This window comes from Dysidea avara, chromosome 4 (genome assembly GCF_963678975.1).
Source record: "Dysidea avara chromosome 4, odDysAvar1.4, whole genome shotgun sequence".
Lineage (NCBI taxonomy): Eukaryota > Metazoa > Porifera > Demospongiae > Dictyoceratida > Dysideidae > Dysidea > Dysidea avara.
Genome location: NC_089275.1, coordinates 37,805,772 through 37,830,883, shown reverse-complemented (window position 1 = coordinate 37,830,883; position 25,112 = coordinate 37,805,772). Strand labels below are relative to the sequence as shown.

At 37.3% G+C, this 25,112-nt stretch overlaps 1 protein-coding gene across 2 annotated transcripts; it reads right to left on the bottom strand.

Moving 5' to 3' along the window:
- Positions 1-714: 714 nt before the first annotated feature.
- Positions 715-25,112, bottom strand: LOC136252028 (uncharacterized). 2 transcript variants are annotated; one of them, XM_066044365.1, is made up of 9 exons: positions 24,940-25,112; positions 20,243-20,348; positions 19,912-20,190; positions 18,064-18,132; positions 17,961-18,011; positions 15,079-15,336; positions 5,609-5,773; positions 2,826-2,888; positions 715-2,767 (listed from the first exon to the last, which is right to left on the bottom strand). In XM_066044365.1, exons 2-9 carry the CDS (start codon positions 20,304-20,306, stop codon positions 876-878), a joined length of 2,841 nt encoding a protein of 946 aa, XP_065900437.1. In that variant the 5' UTR covers positions 20,307-20,348; positions 24,940-25,112; the 3' UTR covers positions 715-875. The 2 variants fall into 2 exon arrangements, with proteins under 2 accessions (XP_065900437.1, XP_065900436.1); XM_066044364.1 differs by having other exon boundaries at positions 20,243-20,313.

Genomic DNA, 25,112 nt, shown 5'->3' with positions numbered 1-25,112 from the left:
GAAACCTTTAAACTGAATGCCAGACTTGCTCTTAATACTCTAAAAGAAATTCCTGCAGCATAATAGAGTATATGCACTGCATGTTGACCATGTACCTTAAATAGTGATTCAAGAGTCAGACTTATTTTACACTTGAAAATAATACGATTTTTGGTTACACAAGCCTGACTAGGGAGGCAGAATATTAATCAAGCTGAGTAGCAATAATGATAACAAATATACCATGTGTTATAACCATTGTCTGTTACAAGAATTGTCATCAAAATACATGATTGGGTTTACAAAAAGGGGTCTTCCATGCACATCCAATATTATGAACTATAACTTGGTGTTCAAGAAACATGCAAACCTCCTCCTAGTAATTTATGTTCATGTTCATTACTGGCTAAATTTCAAGACAACAGCTTTATCCTACAGTAGCTAGCTGAAGTTACTGTATGAATAGTCAGTAAACCACTGAATAATCTATTCATTTTAAATATCATGTTAACCAGTGATCATTACTTAACATCATCTGCCCTGGAGTAAAGCATCAATAATAATGTATTCATGATTTTTACCAATGGTTACACAACTCATGCATTTGCTCTGCCAATGTTTAGCTCTATCCAAGTTAGAGTGGAATCGTGTTAAGTTTGCTGTATATATATGACACAGCTTCATATGTATGTAATGATATGACCAGATAGACTGATCATGAGGCTCCACGCACTGTACTGTTGAATAACTGTGGTAAACAAAGTAATCATTTACAAGTTGATAAGCGTGTTTATAATCTAGGCTAGAATGCACATGATAGTATGATTGAATACATGATACGTACATGTAAATGTTCAGCTATTGTACATGTGTATAGCATGAGTACTTGTACTGTGCTAATGGTCATGTCCAGCAAACTCAAATCGCCAGTGTGGAGCAAATCTCTTTACTTTAATCACATGATGTACATTTACGAACGTTTCCTCCTCTTTAAACCTTCCAGATCTGACATAATTGTTGACAGCTTGCATTTCGGAGGGAGATTTACTTTGCAGAGCACTGCATACCTGTTTGTAAAGATCAAGGTGTAAGTCAACACGGGCCAATACAATTGTACTACCAGTGACTTCATGATATTCAGGTGTCAGACTTTGCAAGTGCTGATATTGAGCCACCAGAAAGCGACTATCATATGATAAACCATGCATATGTATAATCATCTTTTTGCAAACTTCAGCAGATCTTCTGGCAATTAGTCCAACTGCATAGTTGCTGCAGTAATCCTCAAGGGTAGCAAATAACTTGGCACTGTCATTTTCGTAGAGACACTGTTGAGCTGCTTGGTTTAGTTGTTGGCTTACTTTTGGAGCTTTAATGAGTGTTTTAAGGCTTTCTTCTGCTGTCATCTCCAGCTCACTGACTAGCTCTGCTCCATATTGTGACATCATGGGGATTTGCAAAAAGGCCTTCTCAATTTGTTTAACTATACAATTGAGTCTGTGGGGATCAATGAGAGCGCTCATGTTTATACGACGGAGATAGAAAACCAGGATATCATGCTCTAGTCGAGTTTTCCAGTACAAAAGGAACTCCTCCTGGCCAAGCTTTGCTGGGTGCTGTCCAAATGATTGATCAAAAGCATTTGTTAGTGCATCTGTAATGGTCACATTTCCATAGTATTCTATTGACAGCTTGACAACTTCATCACTTTCCAAACTGCGTATGATGAAGGTACTGATACTGGCATGTATCTCAGTACACTCCTGCTCATTATAGTATGGAGGGATCAATAACTTTTTGGGAATAATCAAGCCATAGGTGCGCAACTTTTCTAGAAATTGCTTTGCTTCCTTCTCAGTGATTTTCCATAGTAAATACAGAACTTGCGCTGGAACTGAGCTACCAATGCCGGTAAACAGTATAATGGCTTTAAACATGTCCTTCTCATGCTGCAGAAGTAAATCAAGACTAGCTTCAATGCAAGCTTTTATTGCACGGTTTCTGATGGCTGCTTTGTTATGGTGCTCTTTGTCCAGAGCACTGAGACCTTTATCTTGTATTTTACGCTGGACATACTGTATGTGTTGTTCAAACGAGTGACTGTACAGTCTTTGGCTGCTTTTGAAAAGACCTCGCACCAGTGACAGTAGAAGTGGCCAGAGTTGAACATCTTCAGCAAGATTTTCCAGCAACTTCATGGTAGCTTCTGGTAGAATTTTGAGGTCAACTATGCCAGTAGTTAGAAGTGTGGCGGCTTCCAAATGTGTCATGGAATCAACTGTAATGTACTCTTCTGACGTCACCAATTCACAGATGTTAGCTATTCGACTGGTAAGGATGGTCTTACAGCTGCTAAATGCTTGAAGTACTGGGTTGGCATCATTGACTTCCCAGACATCATCAATCAAGACTAAAAGCTTACGGCAGTATGTGCTGGTGAAAATTTTAATTTCTTCTATAACAAAGCCAAGATCACCTCGAGGTAGTGATTTTCCACCAGTCAGAAGATGGTAGAGTTGATGTAACTGTGCAGCAGGATCTGAGTATTGGGGACCAATGTCTACAAACATGAAGCCATCGGTGAAGTGCTTTTTTACCAGTTCATGGTAGCAAACAGCTTGGACAAGAGTAGTCTTGCCGAAACCACCAGTGCCACTGACGGTCACAGTAGGATTACAATCAGGAGAGCTTTTTGTGGCATTTACTATAGCAGTGGCTAGTTTGTTCAGCAAACCAGTTCGCTCCACATAATTGCTAGGTAGCAATGGAGGTTGCTGATATGTGATACCTAAAAAAGTGAAAATTTAGAGGTAATACATATTATACAAACATATGCACACTGTTACCTTGTTGAAGACGGTCTTGATCGTAACTTATTTGATGTGCCAGACGTTTTCTTGCATAAAGTCCTGGACCAACATAATAGGTGAACAAGTTTTGAAGTAAGTTTGCATACAATTGGCATGAAATAGTAAAGTATTACTGGTGCACATACATCTGAATTTGTACTTCTACAACAATTTAATATTTCTTAGCTGGGAAAAGACTGTTACAAATATATAATTATACGAACTTAGCATGATAATGACTGCAACAGCTTGTACTAGATTTATGCTACATTTAGATCTATATAAATAGGCATGCGTACATTATCCCGGAATAATTTCTGGAATAATAGGTGGCAAAAAGAATAATTCTGGAATAATAGGATGGTCTTCAGGAATAAGTAATTAGAATTCCCATATTCTTCTTGTAGTATTGCAAAGAATTTCATAATGGCACATCCTCAAACATTGCTAGATCAAAATCGTAAAAAATCAAGATACTCTAATAGAACAGTCACTTACCCTAATAAAACAGTCACCGGGTTTTATGTGACTGCTTTATTAGGGTATCTCGATCTTATACATTATTTTTATGTATGCAAGTGATTTTATGTTCAACTGCAGAAGAAAATACATGTGACTTCTACTATTCCAGGAAATATTTGAGAATAATTTTGGGAATAATAGGTGAATAAAAAAAGAATTTTAATAGGTAATTTAAAAAGCATAATGTACTTAAGCCTAAATGAAGAAATGAGCTATAATGTTTTTACCTTCTACAACTTGAACATCATACAGAATGATAGTACTGTATAGTAGGTAGAGATGGACCGATACCACTTTTTACCGATATTTCCGATACCAGTATTTGTACTGAAATTATTTGCCGATACCGATGCCGATGCCGATACCGATGCCGATGCCGATACCGATGCCGATACCGATACCGATACTATACATTGAAGCCTAGACAAGTTTATTATAGAAATTTCATTGTTGTGATACATAGCTAGCTATTAAAATATCACAGTAATTGATTGATCTCAGTTCAATCAAGTTTTAAATATTCATTGTATAACAGCTAAACATGATAAAAACATCATTGTGGATTACTAATTTCTTGATTTGAGGTAGTTTTCTTGTAAGCTTATTGATAAGGCAATTAATTGCGTGGGCGGCCGATAATTGTACAATGTTTGTTACAGCTTTTCAACCAAACCTTTTCATGAAAAGGCAAGCCAAGTAGTCATAAACTTATTTCTTGAGGAACAACTGCATTACCATTTAATTACAAAGGATTCACGTGCTCTAATATATTAGAATACGCACGGAGCAGTTGCAGCAATACTTGGAAAAGGGTAACAAAGGCTTTGTTTCACTACTTTGTTAGCTCAACTAAGTTACTGATTAGCTCAACTAAGTTACTGATTAGCTCAACTAAGTTATTAGCTACTGGAAACTTAGCTAGAGATGGTTTAATAAAAGTAGTGAGTGTCTACTGTGGTATCTGTACCTTGTATTACCGATACCGATCCGATACTGATACCACTGGTATCGGCATCAGTACCGATACTGGTATCGGTATCGGTCCACCTTTAATAGTAGGGACCACAAAGGAGTAGGCGTGGCCCACAACATCACCCAAAAACCAGCCTTAATTTTCTCTGACGATGATGAGGCAGTATTGGTTAGGTAAACCTAAGCCCAAACAAGCTTTCAGATTGACCCAAAATGCTTTCAACAAGTTGCTACAGAATTTAAAAATATATATATATTTAACGGAATTTTCTACTGACTGAATAATTGACTGATGCCTTCAGACAAGTGTAACTTGATAACGGCTAATGCTATAGGCTTGATTTTTTCACTGTTCAACGTTGCTTTGGCCCGACAGGTGCCTTTTGGCATACTGCAGTACGTACAATCCATTCTTCATGGACTTACCAGTGTTCTCCTTTGTGTCCCATTCATCTTTGCTGACAGCAAAAAATGTTGATTTGGCGGTAGCACGTGATGACTTCCCTTCGTAACGGAAATCGTCCGTATTTTTCATAGTGGCTATTTTGATTGCAGAGGTGCTTTTCAAACAGTTCTTGATTCTAACTGCTGTGTAACAGGTTGAGCATAGCCAAAAATGAAGCGTAATGGATACTTGACTTTTCAGACAATAATTGATATAACTGGGACATGTGGCACTATTTCTTTTAGTATGCGTAGATTACAGAGATGCTTTTCGAAATTTCTTGATTTGAAATGGTGCGTAACAGGTTGAGCATAGCGGACAACGAAGCGTAATGGATACTTCACTCTTCAGACAATAATTGGGGCACATGGCACCATTTCAGATGTGGTATGTGTGGGTTCACCAGTCATAATAATTATTTACAAAAAAAAGTTAACAAAAAAGTACACAAAAAATTGGAATTGTCAACTAGAGAGGGACCATAGCACATCGATAAAAAGTACTGAAACAAGCTGGAGTAGTGCACGATATTAAATCACAGTAAAACAATAAGAAGTGTTATATCCCTTCTGTGCATTTCCATTATGGTATCTTGAGCACAGTAGGGATATAACACTTCTTATTGTTTTACTGTGATTTAATATCATGCATTACTCCAGCTTGTTTTATGAATGTGCTATGCTAGTTGAAAATTCCAACTTTTTTGTGTACTTGTATATAGTATAAGAAAGTGAATTGTACAAGTAGTTAAGCTAAAGATTAATATTGTGACTGAGTTATAGTACATACTTTAGACATCCATAACTATATACAATAATGCACAACACAATGTTAGTTTTACCTAGTGGCGTTTCACTTTGATGATCAGTCGCTTGCTCGCTGTTAACATTCTGTTGATTGTGAAGTTGTATTCTAACAAGTGAGAGCTTGTCTGTGAGTAGATCACCAGATGCTGCATCTTGCTGTTTCCCTTTATTGTCAATAACAACCTCTGCAGTCAGGAAGTCTATATGTGTAAGGGAAGAAATAATCATAAAATCCACAACGTGATTATGGCTTATTCTATATACAAGATCCAACATGTTTGCACACCAAAAAAGTCTTTACAGTATACAGTTGGATATCTAAAAGAATATAATATATTTTATAGTTATAACATGGTTATGAGGGATATGACAAAAATATACACACATCCCGAGTAATCATGTTATAACTGTTATATTCTATACCCCCAGTAGATGAAATGATTATAGATAGCAATTTATAGTGAAACAGCCCCTGTTGAAGATCGAAATCCTTGATGGATCAGACATTTTAATAATTCTTGGTTGATTTAGGTGCTTGTTATTAGAGACTTGTTTACCATTTAGCTATAAGGATTTCACGGAATGTGTGAAGTTATACCATATATGGTAGCATAGCCACAAAGTGTGGTATATCACTTATATACCACATTTTGCTGTGGTATATCAGTTATATACAGTGTACCACAGCACAGCACTTTTGATCTCAACCACAGGTGTGGTACACACAAGTACATAGAAAAGCTTGGAATTTTCAACTAGAGTAGGGACCATAGCACACTGATAAAAAGTACTGAAACAAGCTGGAGTAGTGCACGATATTAAATCACAGCAAAACAATAAGTATTATATACCTACTGTGCATTTCCATTATGGTATATTGAGCACAGTAAGGATATAACACTTCTTATTGTTTTGCTGTGATTTAATATCGTGCACTACTCCACCTTGTTTCAGTACTTTTTTTATTGATGTGCTATGGTCCCTACTCTAGTTGAAAATTTCCAAATTTTTCTGTGTACTTGTTTGTTAACTTTTTTTGTACATACGTATAATAATTGTTATGACCAGTGAACCCATGATACAGTATCTGAAATGGCACCGCACGCCACAATTATCACCTGAAAAGTGAAGTATCCATTACACTGCACTGTCAGCTGTGTTCAACCCATTACACACCAGTACAAATCGAGAACTGCTCAAAAAAGCACCTCTGCAATTAAATCAGCCACTATGAAAAATACGGACTATTTCTGTTATGAAGGGAAGCCATCATGTACCATCGCCAAATCGACACTTTTCACTGTCAGCAAAGATGAATGGGACACAAAGGAGGACACTGGTAAGTTCATGAAGAATGCATTGTACATATTGCGGTATGCTAAAAGACACCTCTCGGGCCGAGCAACGTCCAACCGTGAAAAAATCAAGCCCGTAGCCTTTGCCGTTATCGAGTTACACTTGTCTGGAGGCATCAGTCAGGCAATCAATCAGGCAGTCAGTCAGTAGAAAATTCTGTTAAATAAATTATTTTTTAAATTCCGTAGCAACTTGTTGACAGCGTTCCGGGTGGATCTGAAAGCTTGTTTGGGCTTAGTTTTACCTAACCAATACTGCCTCATCATCGTTAGGGAAAACTGAGGCTGGTTTTTGGGTGATGCATGTTATTTCGTGGACCATGCCTACTCCTTTGGTCCCTACTCCTTTGGTCCCTACTATACAGCACTATCGTACTGTATGATACCACTTTCACACCTCACTTCAAAGGGAAGAGAAGGTGTATAAGTGGTGTAATAGCACTGCTATCAGTACTCAGGAATGCATTAACAAGAACTGGAGGTAAGTTATATCCCTCCAAGGAGGGATATAACTTGTATATACTACCTCCATTTCACATTAATGCATTCCAAGCATTCTCAGAAATCATCTGATTTCTTTGATGAAACTGTGTGATCTCCTCTGCTTTAACATAGTGACGCTTTACAGGATTGTTAGTGGGTTAAGTTTTGCAAAGTGAGCCGGAGAAGAAGATAGTTCATTGTTTTACTGTATCAAGAAGTCACAGTTTAGTTTATATTGCTGTTTTGATTGCATTCTAGTCATGTGGCGATGTCCAGACACTGGGCGTAGAGCTTAATTGATTTGGCCATTAGTGTTAACATATTCAATATGTTTATTCATGGGTAGTAAAGTAAAGTAAGTGCTTTAATGCACTTGAATTGTCTTTATATTGCTATTTTGACACCTAACGTGATGTCACACACCAACACATAGTGACTGGGCATGGCACCTAATTGACTAGGCCATTATAGTGCTACAAACATATTCACTGCTTTAGTTTATTATGGCTAGTATAGTAAGTACTTTATAGTGCACCTGAGTTTTATTATGAGCTGTTCAGCTTGCATTAGGGCTTCCTGTGTTTAATTGCGTACCCATAATCGAAGCAATCTGTATGCTCATGTCGACACACTTACGTTTGACCTCTCAGCAGTGCCTTGTCATTGCTCTTACAAAATTGAAATTGACATGGTCCCATATAAATACATTTGTGAAGCATTCCTGCAGCTTCCCACACTTGCAGGTGAGTCACCCAAGTGGAATATACATGGGCACTTGTGATTTGCCTGAAATATACACACTTGCACTAGGGCTGCACCCTCATGCTCATGTGTATATTTCAGGCAAATCACCCGTGCCCATGTTACAACTACTACATATATATGTGACCCAGTCTGGGAAAAACCAGTATCATCGCCTATTCAAAACTATCAAGAAATGCCGGTTTTAAATATTTGGTGTGTTGCAGCTTGCCAATGGTTGAAGCTATGTGTACCAGATTTTCACACGTTTTACACCAACTACTTAAGTACCTTCCAGAGCATCCACTGTGCAAGTAGGCAACAACTAAGTTTCCCGCCATTTTAGATAGTTTTTAAACCGGGGCTGACTGTATCAGGCAAGCTGCAAAATGGGTGGGAGGTGGGGGGGCCTGGAAGGCGGGCAAGATAGTGTTCAAGATTTGAAAAGGAAGATATATGAATGAATTAGGCCAAGTTTTTGGCCATTCAGGCCTCAAAATTGGCTAAAATGAAAGGAAATGCACAGCAGAGGTACTTATTCAATACCACAGAGCTGTACAGCCACATAAAGTCATCCCCAGGCTGACCAGAGCTCCATTAAGGCCCCACACCGCATGTATGGATTGCCACTGGGCTTGGGAAAAGCAGCCAGCAAAATCAGACCACTCAAGTCTAACTGATTTTGACTGTGGAATTAGATAGTTTATTCATGTACCTTTGTGTCCTGGGTGAAAAATCTAATCTGCTGACATGGGCAATAAGACCGGTTTTTTCAGACTGGGTCACATATTAGTCTTGTGTGCCAGACGGTTTGTATAGGGGCAGTGAATAAACCGTCTGGTCACTATTGCACACTTTCCATGAACTCACTGGAATGCAATTAGATTACAACACGGTATTGTTTCGCACAAAGGATGATGTAATAATCATTCCAATCACCTCTGTGAGTAGGCTAAGATGATATTTGTACAGGTAATGTCCTGGTGACACGTATTCGAAACATTGCTGAACATCTTCCTCTACAATTCCGCCATTTCACAAATCCGTAGTGAACCATAATCATTCTTATACCAACCCTTTTAAGAGTCCTGTGCTGGGGTAACAAAGATCCTAAACCCATGGCATTGTTAAACTTTCGAAAAAGCAATCTGTTGCTGAGATTTTGTTCTTTATTACAATAAAAATTTGATTTGTTTCGTCACAGAGTCTGCGAAGCGATCTGATTGGCTCTGCCAACATTCTGGCAGTGGTCCTGGAATGTGTACAACAGTGACCAGACAGTTTATTTATTGCCCCCACACAAACCGTCTGGCACGTGAGACTAGTCACATATCAAGACACACAGTAGTGTGTCGTGCGGCCCAAGCCGGTACGCAACAGCCGTGAGTATATTGACAGGAAGAACGAAAATGCAATTTTCACACCTCCATAGCCTTGTGCTGCCTTAATGAAACAAGACGATTTTTGCTGTGGACACGCCCTCCAACTTCAGTACTCCACATTCAAAATTTGAGCGACATTGCTTCAAGTCATCCCAAGATATGTGACTTCAAAAATTGGCTTAGTTTCTTAGTTATTTTTTCTTCTTAATTTTCTTCCTCTTTTTGCACTTATAAAACGCGAACGAAAAATCCGATTGCCTTGAAATTTGGCACACAGAAGGGGGTATAAAGGCACATCGCGGTACCAACTTTGGCTGGAATACAATAAACAGGCAAACAGTTATTAGAGATTATTCACAAAAAATAACACCAATATGTTGTCACGCCTACAGGGTAAACCGCGTATGGGAAGAAGCTGAAAAGCGGTGGGTGAATAGGTTAACTATTGAACCTCAAACCTTTTGTGGTTTGAAAGAAATCGAGCTGAAAACCAGGAAGATACACCGAAGAAACCAACAGTGTGTAACAATTATGCAATCAAGATTAGCTAATAAAAAAAAACGACTACTTGCCAGGCCTACCAGAAAAACCACTTGGGGTAATGCTTTGAAATTCGCTGTACAGATGGAGTAATCATCTTTAAAAGGCTCTTCAATGGTGTAGAAGAATAAGACTTAACGCCACGGAGTTATAACACAAAATCCAACTTGGTGTAGCAAGTGCGAGATCAAGATACTCTAATAGAGCAGTCACCCTGAATAGAGTTCAAGAGATCAGCAAGAAACAAGTAACCTGTATAGAGATCAGCTACAAACAAATCGCCCTGTAAAGAGTTCATCTACAAACAATTCGCTCTGTAGAGAGATCAGCTAGAAGAAGCTACCTTAATTGTAGGGAGTTCAACTACGTAGTTCAGCTAGAAGAAGTCACCTTGTAGAGAGTTCAGCTACAAAGAAACCACCATGTAGAGAGTTCAGCTACAAACAAATCACCATGTATAGGGATCAGCTAGAAGAAGTTACCTTGTAGAGAGTTCAGCTACAAAGAAACAATCATGTAAAGAGTTCAGCTGCAAACAAATCACCTGTAGAGAATTCAGCTACAAACAAATCACCCTGTAGAAAGATCAGCTAGAAGAAGCCACCTTTTAGAGAGTTCAGTTACCACGATGTAGAGAGTTCAGCAACAAACTAATGACCCTGTAGAGACATCAACTAGAAGAAGTTACCTTGTAGAGAGTTCAGCTACAACGAAGCCATTATGTAGAGAGAGTTCAACTACAAACAAGTGACCCTGTAGAGACATCAGCTAGAAGAAGTTACCTTGTAGAGAGTTCAGCTACAAAGAAACCATCATGTAGAGAGATCAGCTAGAAGAAGTTACCTTGTAGAGAGTCCAGCTACAAACAATTCACCCTGTACAGAGATCAGCTAGAAGAAATTACCTTGTGGAGAGTTCAGCTACAAACAAATCACCCTGTAGAGAGATCAGCTAGAAGAATTCACCTTGTAGAGAGTTCAGTTACAAAGAAACCACCATGTAGAGAGTTCAGCTGCAAACAAATCACCTGTAGAGAGTTCAGCTACAAAAAGATCATCCTGTAGAGAGTTCAACTACAAAGAAACCACCATTTAGAGTTCAGCTGCAAACAAATCACCCTGTACAGAATTCATCTACGAACAAATCATCCTGTAGAGAGATCAGCTAGAAGAAGTTACCTTGTAGAGAGTTCAGCTACAAAGAAACCACCATGTAGAGAGTTCAGCTGCAAAAAAATCACCTGTACAGAATTCAGCTACAAACAAATCACCCTATAGAGTGATCAGCTAGAAGAAGTTACCTTGTAGATAGTTCAGCTACAAACAATTCACCCTGTAGAGAGATCAGCTAGAAGAAGTCACCTTGTAGAGTGTTCAGTTACAAAGAAACCTCCATGTAGAGAGTTCTGTAATAAATATATGTATTATATACATAATCTGTACATTTACTGATAAAATCAGAAATTTTAAAAGTATTTAACATCTGCTTTATCTTTCCTTCTTCCTGTGGTAAAGAAAAAAAAGATAGGTTAAAAAACCCCAAAGCCGGCATAGGCCGGCTTTGGGTATACAAATACAAAAAGAAGTGAAATCTAATCCAAAACAGCCAAGCTGTAAAAAAGAGTGCGGCCCTCAAACTGGCTATGGTGAAAAAAAGATGTGAAATCCAAGGTAGCGGCCAAGAAATGGCTGTGATGGTAGGTTAATGGTAAAAATTTTAATAACGACAATTCAGGTGAATTTTGTGCCAAGATCTAGCGGCACCAAAATTCACCTGATTTGTCGTTATTAAAATTGTTACCATTAACCTACCATCACAGCCATTTCTTGGCTGCCACCTTGGATTTCACATCTTTTTTCACCATAGCCGGTTTGAGGGCCACACTCTTTTTTTACAGCTTGGCTGTTTTGCATTAGATATAGTATATAGCTTCAAAAGAACACAAAAACTTAATAGCTTAATCAGGTTTAACTTGGGGCACAAATCTCTCTGGGAGTGTCACAAGACCGACTGCTGCTACCACATGACCACTCCAAGGTCAAACAGCAGGTTCAATGAGTTTAGGCACCAACGTATTATTGGTGCGAAGCCAGAAGTAAGGAGAGTAATTGCGCCAGTCTTTGTTTGTCCTCCCAACACCTATACCCACTCCATCAACTATATGAATTAGTTGATGTGAAATGGGCTAGTTCTATGGCATCCCATTCACAAAGATTCCAACAATTGCAAGCTCACCTTGATATTTATTAGCACTCCTTTTTTTCCTTCAACTCTTAAAATGCGGAATAGTTTACCAGCTACAGTTATTGAAGCAACAAATGTAGAGGATTTTAAACAGAGAATATTGAAATATTTTTGTTCCAGCTACTGTATAAATTTTGTGTAATCAAGACACACGGTAGTGTGTCATGCGGCCAAGAAAGCCGGCGCACCACACCGTGAGTATATTGACAGGAAGAAAGAAAATAGCTTTTTCACGCGTGCATATCTCCATGGCAAAGTACACCATTTTGCATTATAGCTGTTTGCCAAGTAGGGTATGCCACACTGCAAATTTGATTAAATTTTCAACAGCCATTTGTGAGATATGGGTGTTCAAAGTTTCATTTTAATTGCTTCATTTTTTTCTTCTTATGCCATACGGGGGGCTACGGGGCTTCGATTTTACTTTTTACACACTTTGCAAACATTGCCATAAAATGCAATCTTGTAACTCGATTACCTTGATCTTTGGCACAAATGAGGAGTGTGTAACAGTGGATTCATGTACCAAGTTAGAAATATGCAGAAGCAATTGAGAAGCAATAGAAATAGAAATATGTAATTAAAATAAGCGGTGCGCATGCATTAGGTGGGGAATAATATTGATAGGTGCATTACTGTACAACTACTTTGTAAATATATAAATTTGCTGTGAAATAAGTGTGAATTTATGCTTGGTAATATCCATGTCAAGAAAAAAGATTTCAATATAAAGTACAGCCAGCAACTTTAAGCAAGCTCATAAAGTTTTCTTGGCAAGTAGCATTTTTTTAAATGCATCATTTATGTATGGAGCTAATTTAATCACTGTTTTAGACAGCTGCAGGTCAGCAAGGGTTGGCCAAAACATGACTACATAAAGCAAACCCTTGCAACACAGTTGATGAAAAGCATACAATATCTCACGTCCAACAAATACCTGTACTACATATGAGGCCACTAAAAGGCAAATATATGTGACCAGGTCTGCAAAAACCTGACATAATTGCACATTCTTGATTAATAAAATAACTAGTATATTAAAAATTATAAATTTAAAAATGAAGTAGGGTTTCAAGCTATAAAAAGTAGTGAAATAAGAGATTTACAATGGTAGCTATTACAGCATAGCTCAGTATTAAATCCCTACTTTGGCATGGTATAACAATTATTTTGTGTTCAATGCCAAAGTAGGGATTTCTCACTGAGCTATGCTGTAATAGCTACCATTGTTCATCTCTTGTTTCACTACTTTTTATAGCTTGAAACCCTACTTCATTTTTAAATTTATAATTTTTAATATACTAGTTTGTTTAGTTTTTTTGTTAAAGCATACAGCTAGCTATAAACATGTGACTGTTTTATTAGGGTGACTGCTGTATTAGAGTATCTCTAGTCAGCCTGCGAAGATGTGCTTGCCCCAAAAAGGGGTGTGGTCATCGTGGTTTCGATCGATTATTAGACTAGAGTATCTTGAATCAGCCTGCCAACTTGAGGGTGTGTGGCCACAAATACAGCTAGTGTAAAAAGGGCGTGGTCATCGTGGTCTCGATCGATAGATCGATAATACGTAGAATAAAGAATGGGCCTGACCTTGTTACCTATTGTGGAGTACTGGTACCTCCGTACAGTCGGAGGCCGTACAGTAGCATAGTCTAAGCACCTTAAGTAATCTCGTGGCGTCTATTATGTTGCTTAAAGAAAGTGTTGATATGGAAAATTAATGCCTCGGTATGGTTTCATTGGATGAAGAAGAAGACAAGCAGCCTGATTGAAGATAAAAGAAAAGACAAGGTGCACAGGGCGCACACTCGTCGGAGCCCCAAAAGGTACATCCCACCAGTGAGTTTGTTATTGTGGCGTAAAATGGTGACCGTGCGCTGCTTCGTTTGGGCTCTAGGCTTGCAACTGTGGTCAGTAAGTGAGTGAGTGAGTGAGACAAAATTCGAGTTTTGACAATTTTTTAAAAATTCTACATCCGGCCGCCAGTACATGTTTTCTTGTTTTTAACGCTACATTTGATGTTAGATGGACTAATATTATTCCATAAAAGTGATTTTAGTCGCGTAAGAAGTTTCTAAGCTGGTTTTTAAGGGCAGGTATTTTTGGTGGCGCGCGTCACTTTTGATGCAAACCCTACTTAAACAGTACTACCGTACTGTTTGATATTATAATCTACTTAGGCAAGTGCATGCTCTGGCAAAGTTTCAGACTCATGCTAATAACTTTGGAGTTACAGCCCTATAAAGTAGAAACAGCAGAAAAATCGATTTGTACAGCAAGTATAGGGAAAATAAATTACAGGCACTTACTATCACGGTTGTAACTTACAAAGTTAATTAGATATGGAGCTAAAACTAGCACCTTTGTGTTTGCCGTGAATGGAGGAATCGACTGCTGGGTAAGTTTTTCCTTATATCACTACATACAAAGGCGAATTTAGTGAAGAAAAATTGATCATATACTATCACTTTGACAGTATGTAAACAAACACCCATAACTTAAATAACCTTTTGTCTACTGCAAAAAATGAAGACTATTGAACTCTTCTTGAGTAGGCAAATTAGATGATACCCAGGTTTATATTAATTTCTTCACTAAGAACAAAGCATTCAAAAATATACAGAATTGTTTCAATGATACGCAGGTATTTTACCGATTGTAATTGGTGTTTTGTATGGTAAAATTTAGGCTTGCACGATTATGTGGGGTTTTCACAGATCCAGTCACATATTAGCAATTTTACTATGAATTTTAACAAACCATCTCTTAATGCTTCAACACAGTAAGGATTCTCAACAAGCTTTTCCATTTGATCACAGAACCAGAAGAATTCTTCATCATTTCTGCAGCTGATTATGAAACAAGTTACCATCCTCTCGTTGACAGAGCTACAGGAAGCTATGGATTCAATTGCTTCTTGTGGAAGCATAGTGTTGTACTGTCGCAACTTCAATATGGAATTTTGAGTATTCACTGGAAGGCTGTTACAGAGTGCTGGATAATGCCTCTTGATTACTCCTATAATAATACATCCCATGTTATATATTCACAACACTATGGTGTATATACAATGACTCATGCTGCATTTACATAGCATAGGCAGAAACTCTGGAACTCCGTTGGGAGAGCCAGACAATTATGCAATTTCAGAGAAGCAAATTACAGGAAGGTTATGCTTAAATAGTAAAAAACAAGTTGATGTCCAAAAACCAGCCACCATACTGCTAGCTATTGTCTCAACAATGTATAAATTAGTGTTACATACTGTGCTATTATTACAAGTATAAGAAAAATGTGACCGGATCTTGGAAAACCTACCTTTTGGGCACAAGCTAACTTTTTGGGAAAACTCAAATGAAAATTTCAACAATATTTTTTAAATTATTTTTTTTGCACATTTAGATAAAGCAACTATTAAACCTTCTTGCTATGAAGTTTCACACCCAAAGCTTCTTTTTCCTAGGAGATATGGATGATTACATCAGACCATGTAGTAATTTCACATGCGTGGGACAACAAGTAACTTAACAAATTGGGTGATTTGTTCAGGTGCTGCAATGGCTAAAACTTAGTCTTAGACAATAATACATGGTCTTTAATTGCAGAAAAGTACCAAGAATACTTCATTAACCCATCAGAAATGTCTTTTAAAGTATTTTAGATTGTAAGAATGGAATTATTAGTAAACAAAGAGATTTGTCACCATTTGTCACCCTTAATCACCCACAGAACTCAATACATTACCATAAAAGTTAGTTTGTAATGTACAGGACAGAAAATCGGCCATATCTCAGGAATGCTTAAAGATATTAAGCTGAAATTTTAACACAAGATAGATGAGCACCTAGTACCTCGTTTAAGCTATAAAACAGAGAATTGACCAACGTGCCAAAAAGGTAGGTTTTCCAAGATCAGGTCACAAATATGAATTATAAACTAGAGTTAGACTTGAGCCAATTATGCTTTGAAAATTGCCTATTATGCTTTTGAGCAGTGTTCAAAAATCCAGCCTATTATGCTTTCAAAATTGAGATTATGCTTGAGAGCTGACTGTTTTATTAGAGAATACCTGCATTTCCTGACTGCTGTATTAGAGTAAATGACTGCTCTATTAGAGTATCTCAATTTTATTTCCATAAAGTGTGAATAATCAGTCAAGGAATAGTAAAAATAATAATACTGTAAGGTTTTTGATATGAAATGCAGTAATACTGCACAACATGTTCATGTTGTGCAGTATTTTTGGTACGTGCATTGCGTGTTTTAATTAAAACCCTTGAAAATTGTCCTATTATACTGGCATAATGCTTGATGCTTTTGCTAGCCTATTATGCTTGGAATTATGCTGGCATAAATGGCGCAAGCCTAACTAGAGAATATGGGGTTCAACTAGAATATAATGCACAAATAAAAAGTACTGAAACAAGCTTGAGTTATTATGACAGCGAATTACTGTAACACAAAAAGAAATGAATATCCCTACTGTGCTGTGGAGTTTCTGTAATTGAAATGCATAGTAGGGTTGATCACTTCTTTTGTGTGACAGTAATTTGCTGTCATAATATTATACTAACTTAAGCTTGTTTCATTACATTTTTATTAGTTCTAGTTGACGCCTACTCTAGCTTAAAATTCATATTTTTTCTTATACTTGTTTGTGTTCTTTTTAGAGAACTGGTGATCAATCTACATAACTGGTTTGTTTTATAAAGATGAATTGATGTAGTTATGGGAAGTCAATCAAAGAAGACACCATCAATTTTTTTCATTTGTATTTTTCTACTTGTAGCTGAAGGAACTCAAGCGTGTCAACTAATCAACATGTGCCTTTTCTACTTTGCTAAGAAAGAATTCTTACCCACCAGTCATCTGGAACAGTTAGTTGAACTCAAACACACTAGAAACAAACAATTAAGCATTTATAGAATGAAATACCTTAGAACAAAGAACTTACATAGCAAAGCAGTGGTTAAGAAATGCAAGCGATTAAACTGTGCCAACTAATTAGCACATGCCTGTTATACTTTGCTAAAAACAAGTTCTTAATTATCCTACATCCGTCGTCTGGAACAATCAGTTGAACTCAAACACACGAGAAACAAACGTACCATCACAGAAAGTTGAGCAGCGCATACTAAATAAATTATTAGTAGGAAGCCACTAATGTTCTATCATGAATAAATGAACATCTTGCGTTGTCAGCAAATAAAACTGGGACAAAGGAAAATCAATGATGCGTGTATTGTACATACTGCAGTTGGTGAAAAGGCACATCTTGGGATGAAGCAAAGTTGAACAGTGAAGAAATCAAGCCCGTAGCCTTATCCACTGTCGAGTTATGCTTGGCTGGAGGCATCAGTCAGTCAGTCAGTCAAGCACGTAAAATTTTATTAGGTAGAATTGTTTTGTAAATTCTACAGGAACTTTTGGAAGGTGTTTGGGGTTGGTCTGAAGACATTGTTGGGCTTGGCTGAGCCAAATCAATGCTGCCAAGCTATCATGAATGGAAATTGAGGGTGGTTATGGGCTGGTATTTTTGGCTGGAAAAGCCCAGCTCTTCATGATCAGTACTACTGTACTGTATGATGTACAGTAACTACTGTGTAGTTATACATCAACAAATTAAGCTGCAATGCACATACCTTTACAACGATGACTTAGAGTCATTTGTGTCAAAAACCACGACTTCAGTTCTGCAAATAGTTAAATAGTACATATACACATACACAATTTATGCTGACTTACCTGGTACAGACTTCTGTGTTGTAACTGTAGGTCGATTTGAATAATCCACTTCAAAAGCACATTGTAATTCTGAAAATTATCCATATACACTTAACAACTACATCTGTACAATGTACGTAGGAAATCCTACATGTACATACATTTAAACATACAGAATTTTTCAAAACAAGATGACTTCACCTTGGAAGTTTCCCCAAACATCTCATACTAAATTTGAGCAAAACAAGCACATGCATATATTTCTGGTGTACATGAACTCAAACCTCATTTTATATCTATGTTTTTTTAATCTCTAGAGTGTTATCCAATCATTTTGAAACACAAATAAGTTCAAAATTTAAAATCGGAAATTAGTTGTTTTTTTTGTCATTAACGGCAGCAGCGTTGGAGACATTTCAGCACAGAGCGCCATCCTGTGGCATGGTCCTGTAGTAATAAATTGGCAGGTATAGTATCCCACATTGTTGAAATTGCACCATGCAAACTTCTGTGGAAACTATTGAATGTAATGGGACTGTTCAGTATAAGTGCCCAGACAGGATCTGATAAATCGGTTAGACAGGATGATCTCCTAGTGACAGTTGCAACAAATTGAGGAAGAAACGACTGTAAATTACCATGACCCCACCATCCAATAAACGACACGTGAGACCAATCGCTGCAACATGCCGGCGTGATTCCAGGGATGGAAAGGTACAATGACAGATACTGGCAGCTTGATGCTGAAGAGCATCCAAATGCTCCAGGTAACTTCTGGCAGCACCAAAATGAAGAAGATGGCCATACTTCAAACAGGAATGAACAAAGGATTTGTACACCATAAATAGACCAACAGGGTCTAAATATGATGATAAATGATATAGTTGAGCTAACCACTGTTTTGTCTTGGAACAATCATGTCCACATGAGGCCCCCAAGTAAAAGACGAGTCAAACATAAACCCAAGGATCTTAAGTGATGACACCTTTCAAGCAAATTCACTAATATTTGGAACAGTTACAGATCATTTTGTAATAGTTAACTAGATTGGCAAAGTGGACCACAGATAATTTCATTAAACTTCACACTGAATCCCCACATCATTCTTTCAATGCGACCAGATATGCAAAAAGGGGTCTTATAGCCTTTCCAAATTTCCAAGTTTAACGAGTCATAACTCATCACGTGCTTAACTCATTGTCTTAAAATTATATCCAGGAATTAGTGCTGAAACAAATAGCAATTTCTACTATTCGAATAGTTGTGAACAAAACGACCGAATATTCAATTATTCTTTAAGCTTATACTTCTATTGAATAAGTACTGAAACCTTTGTTATGGAGCAAGGTAAAGCCTAAGAGCTATTTCTATCTTCCCAAAATTAATTTTTTTTGGCATAGATACATCACTTCATTCACAATCTTAAGTTTCAAGGCAGGCTTTTCCATTTGAACACAGTGTACAAAGTGCTAATGATTATTCGAATAGTGTGGTAACAAATCGAATAGTGTCATACCGACCGAATAGTCAAATAACCAAATAATCGTTTCAGCACCACCAGGAATAGTGTTTATTTAGGAGTGTACCAAATTTCAGGCTGGTACCATATACACAAGTTAAATTATGGATTGCCAAGTACATGCAATTGGAAGGCTACAAGACCCTTTTTTTGCAGATCAAGTCACGTATATACAGTAAGTGGCCATTTAAGTCGCCTACACCTGCAGATAATATACTAGTGAACATTTAATCCCTAATTCAGTCATACAAACTTAAAATTCCTAATTCTTGTTAATTAAACTTAACACTGGTGAATTAAGTATGCAATCCCCACATCTTTTTGTGTTGATATAAGTGGCCAATTCTTACCTGTACGTAGCTGGCTCACAATTGTAGTCATACTGGGTGCATTAGAAATCTTCTCCAACTGATCACACAAGTCAAGAAGACCTTCTTTACAAGTGATCTTTGCTATCATACAGTCCAACATCATCTTGTTAGCTAGTTTGGCATCATTAGTTTCAGAACTCAGTATAGCATAAATACACTCTGGGGTAATATCTTCCATAAGATCCTGCAGTGTCTGTGAAAACCCATCTGGAAATGACTGTAATATAGAAGTGTATCTGGACTGTAGAATCTTCAGGTCTAATTAAGGGAAATTCAGTTACAATAGTTCTATCTGTAACCACCAACATACCTTCATTTTTTTCAAGAGCCTCTGGTAGTGTGGTTTGTGTCACTGTTTCCATTATATCATCCATTGTAAATCTATTGTTATGATCATGAATGAAATAGTAGAACAGCTAAGCAAAAAAATCATTCCCTTTTTGATAAAGCACCAAACTTGGTACAACATTTGCTTAATTCATACTATTGCATTTTAGATAATTATGGTGCCATTAAAATCGCCAATCGTATCACATCTAAAGAACCTAACAAGTAAAATTCTATTAAGTAGGTAGGCCATAAAGTGCCCCATACAAAATACACTGACGAGCAAGAGATAGTCATATCCAAAAGCTGATCAAGGGAGGTGTCCATCCAGGTAATTAGTTTGCCGAAGCACGAAAGGTCATGGTATACGAAGTTATATTATGTGCAATATATTGAATTGTGCTTGTACTTTTAACACTGAAATATTGGCTCCATTAGAAGTCTTTAAAAACCATTTATGTTACCACATTTTGAAAGATCTTCTGATTGCACTTGTAAATTTGAAATAAATTCAAGCGATTTAAACAAAAATGAAGATTTTGAATGTACTTGTGTGGTTTCCTGAGCAGCTAGAAATTTATAGCCTAGTTTTAAAGTTTCAAAATACGTATGCCCTAAGGTAGCGATTTTGGCATGGCATTGTATCTCAATTGATTTAGTACACCTTTCTCACCTTCCACAGAAAATTTGGTGCTTTTATCACAAAGTGGACAATTTCATCAAAATATGTTGCTAAGCCGGCTGCTCTACTATAATGTACTCTATAAGAGGGATACACCTTTATGGCTCTTTCAACTGCATTTTACTTATTTAAGTGATACTGCACGTTTAAGCAACAGAAGTTTCCAAATATATGCCATTGCAATTTTTTAACACAGCGTCAGGTTGGCGTGTATTGGGATATTCATGACTGGATTAAACATAAAGATTTTGAAAAGCTATGATGATAGTTCTAATAAAAACATCTTTTCCCAGGATATTGCTATATACACAGTAAAAGACAAACAACTATCAACAATGAATTCAATATTGTTATTTTTCAAACAGACAGAGAGCAGCTATTTCTGTAGTGCAGTATAATTTCACACAGCCATCTGATAATAGCAAACACACTATTACATGAAGTTTGCTGTGACTTTAAACAATCAGTCTGATTGACTCAAAATTAATTCTACGTAATAATATTATGTGTATTTTTGTTTTCGTGGATAACCAGCAGAATATTGTATTTCAAAAGAAGTTTCATCACACTGGGTTCATTTTAAGAGATGATTCTTATTCATGATCAGTACTTAAATCTATGTTAAGATACTTGTACTTCTTCAAACAAATCATATTCAAATCTCACGAATAGCTATGTTAGGTCTATTACATTGATAAGCCAATACTATATCATCAGGTTACAATAACAAAAATCAATGGTTAACACAATAATATTGCATCAGATTTTATTGTACATATGTATCAAGCTGTGAAAAAAGAGCACAGCTACCCAACAAACGCAGGGTGAAAATGTTGTGATTCAAAGGTAGTAGCCAAGAAATAACTGCAGTGAAGCTACTGCCAATCGCTTTTAATAGGCGTTAACATTATTGCAACTATTTCCTGGCCTTTCATTTGAAAGAGTTTTTCACCACTTGGTTATTTTGGCATGTTCTATGCACATGCCTTTTATCCTGATCCACTAGCAACCCCAAACCAGTTTTAAGTGTTCAAAAAGATAAACAAAGAAAATATCATTTTGAGGGCTCATATTTCAGGGGGTGATCAGAATAAGATTTGGTATATGAACTACTAAAGGTGTACAGCATTCACACAGCAATCAAAGGCAAACTGTGTAAGGCCATAGTAGAAATGCAATGGTTATAGCCACCACAAGAGTTCATAACATCACCACATGCCATCTGTCTCATCATCACATGATTCTAGTACCTCCTCTCCACATTTTGCCATTAACACCTCTACAACTGTTAAGATATAATTTGTTACTTAGATCTGCCTTTAAACCAGGAGGTGAAATTTTGTGTGTCAACTACTGAAGGAGGATCGCATTCACACAGCAATCATATTGCAAAGGTGAGCTGTGTAAGGTTATTGTAGAGGTGTGATGATGCAATGATTATAGCCACCACAAGAGTCCATAACATCAACTCTTAAACTAGATGCCATCTGTCTCACTATTACATCATTCTAGTACCTCCTAAGTGTTGCCAGCTTGCAGAGGTTATGAAAAACCAGAATTATGACCACATAATAGTTGTTGAATATATCAAACTTGGGAGAATTATGTTACCTCACCATGTTTGGATGTAATGTCACTCGAGTTAATCACTGACTGACACAAAATCTGTACTAAAAGTGCTGAATATGTGTATCTTCCTTTCCTTCTTATAACAAAAACAATATTATTAAGCTGGTAAAACTGTGTTGTGAGTGATCACACATGCATGGTGATGCAAAACAACAGTTGTATTTATTACGACAGCAGCAACTCTTTAATTCAAACACAGTAAAAAAATGAGTAGTGAATACCAATAATATACAAGCATGTTAGTAGAAGTATAAAATACAACCTTTAAAGTCGATATAACCAAGCACCATCTGTCTGACTACTATCATTCTAGTACCCCTTGAATGTTTGCAAGGTTTCCACTGTCTACTTTTCCAAGAATAACCACATAATATTTTTATTGAATGTAACCAATGACTAATACAGGAAACCATATTAAATTTGGATGTAACTGATAAATTATACAGGAAACCATATTAAATAAATTACATTATGATCTCTGGTAATGGGGAAAACTTAGGGAATTATCCATTACCTCACTAGTCATGCATTAATTGTGTTAATTGTACATGGCTCATTAATCACTTACACTACACAACTGTATATAAAACCACATTAAAGTTCTGTGTATAGTACTAAATGTCCTAAATATGTAGCTGCCATGACTTTTTGTTATAACTAAAGAAAAGCTTGCAGAAAACCTGGTCACCTGTAGACCAAAACTTCACCAGACTAATGTAACAGCTGTTCATGAGATATCATTGCAAGTGACATGGTCACAGAAGTACAATAGACATGGCAGCAGTGTACACATACATAAAAGTACAATAATATCAGTTAACTACTTAACTTAATATAATCTAAACTATAGACGGCATCCGTTTGATATCACACTACATATAGCTATAATCACAAGTTATCTTTGTCAATGCACGAGGAAAGAGTGAGTTATAAGCCAAAGAACACTGGCAAAAAAAAGAAAAAAAAAAGCAGTGCAGTTTTGTTATGTTGTTCATTGCTTAGTAATATCGCTAAGAAACAGGGCCATTAGCAAGACCATTAGCTAAACTCCAGCTGTTTGTTGATTGTACTGCATGCAGAGTTAACCAGTTTCCTTTATTCCTGCTCTTGGATTGGCTATTATATAATCCATCCAGGATCATAGTGATTTTCCCCAGTCTTAACTACTTCTGAATCACAATCACAAAGTTTCATTTTCTTCCATGGTTGCTATTGATCTTTATGGATACCCGTAACCTATAGCTATGCCAGCTATTGCATTAGTTGTATGGATGAGATTCAAATGAACACATGTACATATATTACATGGTGATTTGGGTGAAGGCCTGGATCACACAATATATACCGGGGTTTTCAAGTCCGTTGTCTTATGTATTTTGGCGCATGCGCTTAGCAGTGCGAAAGAAATGGCAGATTCAAGTGAGATCAGGTAACTGTGTGTGCCCTATTATGATGGATGATTGTAAATGTGATAAAACTATTACTCACTGTGTTGTTGTGACTCCTTTATCACCAGTGAATGGTCCTTCAGTTAGTAGGTTTTTAGCGCATGCGCATGCAATTATAATAGGACAACGGACTTGAAAACCCCGGTAGTCACTAATGCACCTATCAATGTTAAGCCCCACCTACCCCAGGTCGGGAAGATGTGGGGATTGCTGGGGATTTGCAAATGCTAGATGACAAATTCTCTACCCCTGGGGACAGCTTCGAGTTACAAATCCCCTACGAATTCGTATTATTTATCCTGGGAATCACTAACAATATGGCCAAGTATGGCTATTCGTGTTGCAAATGCCCCTACCCTAGGGACGAATTTGGGTGACAAATCCCCTACAAATCCCCACCCGCTGCCCGACCTGGGGTAGGTGGGGCGTGACATTGATATGTAGGTACATAACTCACTGAACAGGCCATGCGAAAATTACATCTCTACAATAGTAGCAGCTGTACAGCTATAATATGCATGGCCATACATTATAAGTGAAGACACTGCATACTAGCGTAGCTACTCTACCATGTAGTGTTGGCTGTAACGGAGCAGTGCGGAAGATTCAGCACAAATTCCTGCTCAGCCATATACTGGTCGCACGATATGACCCTGTGACACTTAAGAAAAGAAACGGGGTAAGAAAATTACTGCACTGATGTAATAACTTTTCAGTGCAGAAGCGAAGTTGACCTATATATGGCCCTGCGTAGCTAACAACCAGCTTATATGGCGCCGTCAGTCATTTCACTGGTGTAGCAGGATAGCTATCGCATCTCTGCTTTTTAAACAGCTCAAACATACTTGAGCGGCATCTGTTGATACTGCTATAGTCCATTCATCATAGTCTATTGTTAATTATACAGTTATAAAGCCTTACCAACTACTAGTCCAACTAGCTAGCTACTACGTTTCTCCCCAGGTTGACTGAGTACTTTCTCCGGTTTGTCAGTCTGAGTAAAGCACAGATTCGTTCCCCTTGTCAGAATCTTTCACCGCCTAGTATTGAGCCAATGCAGGCTAAAACTAGCAGAATAATTATATTAATGTCGC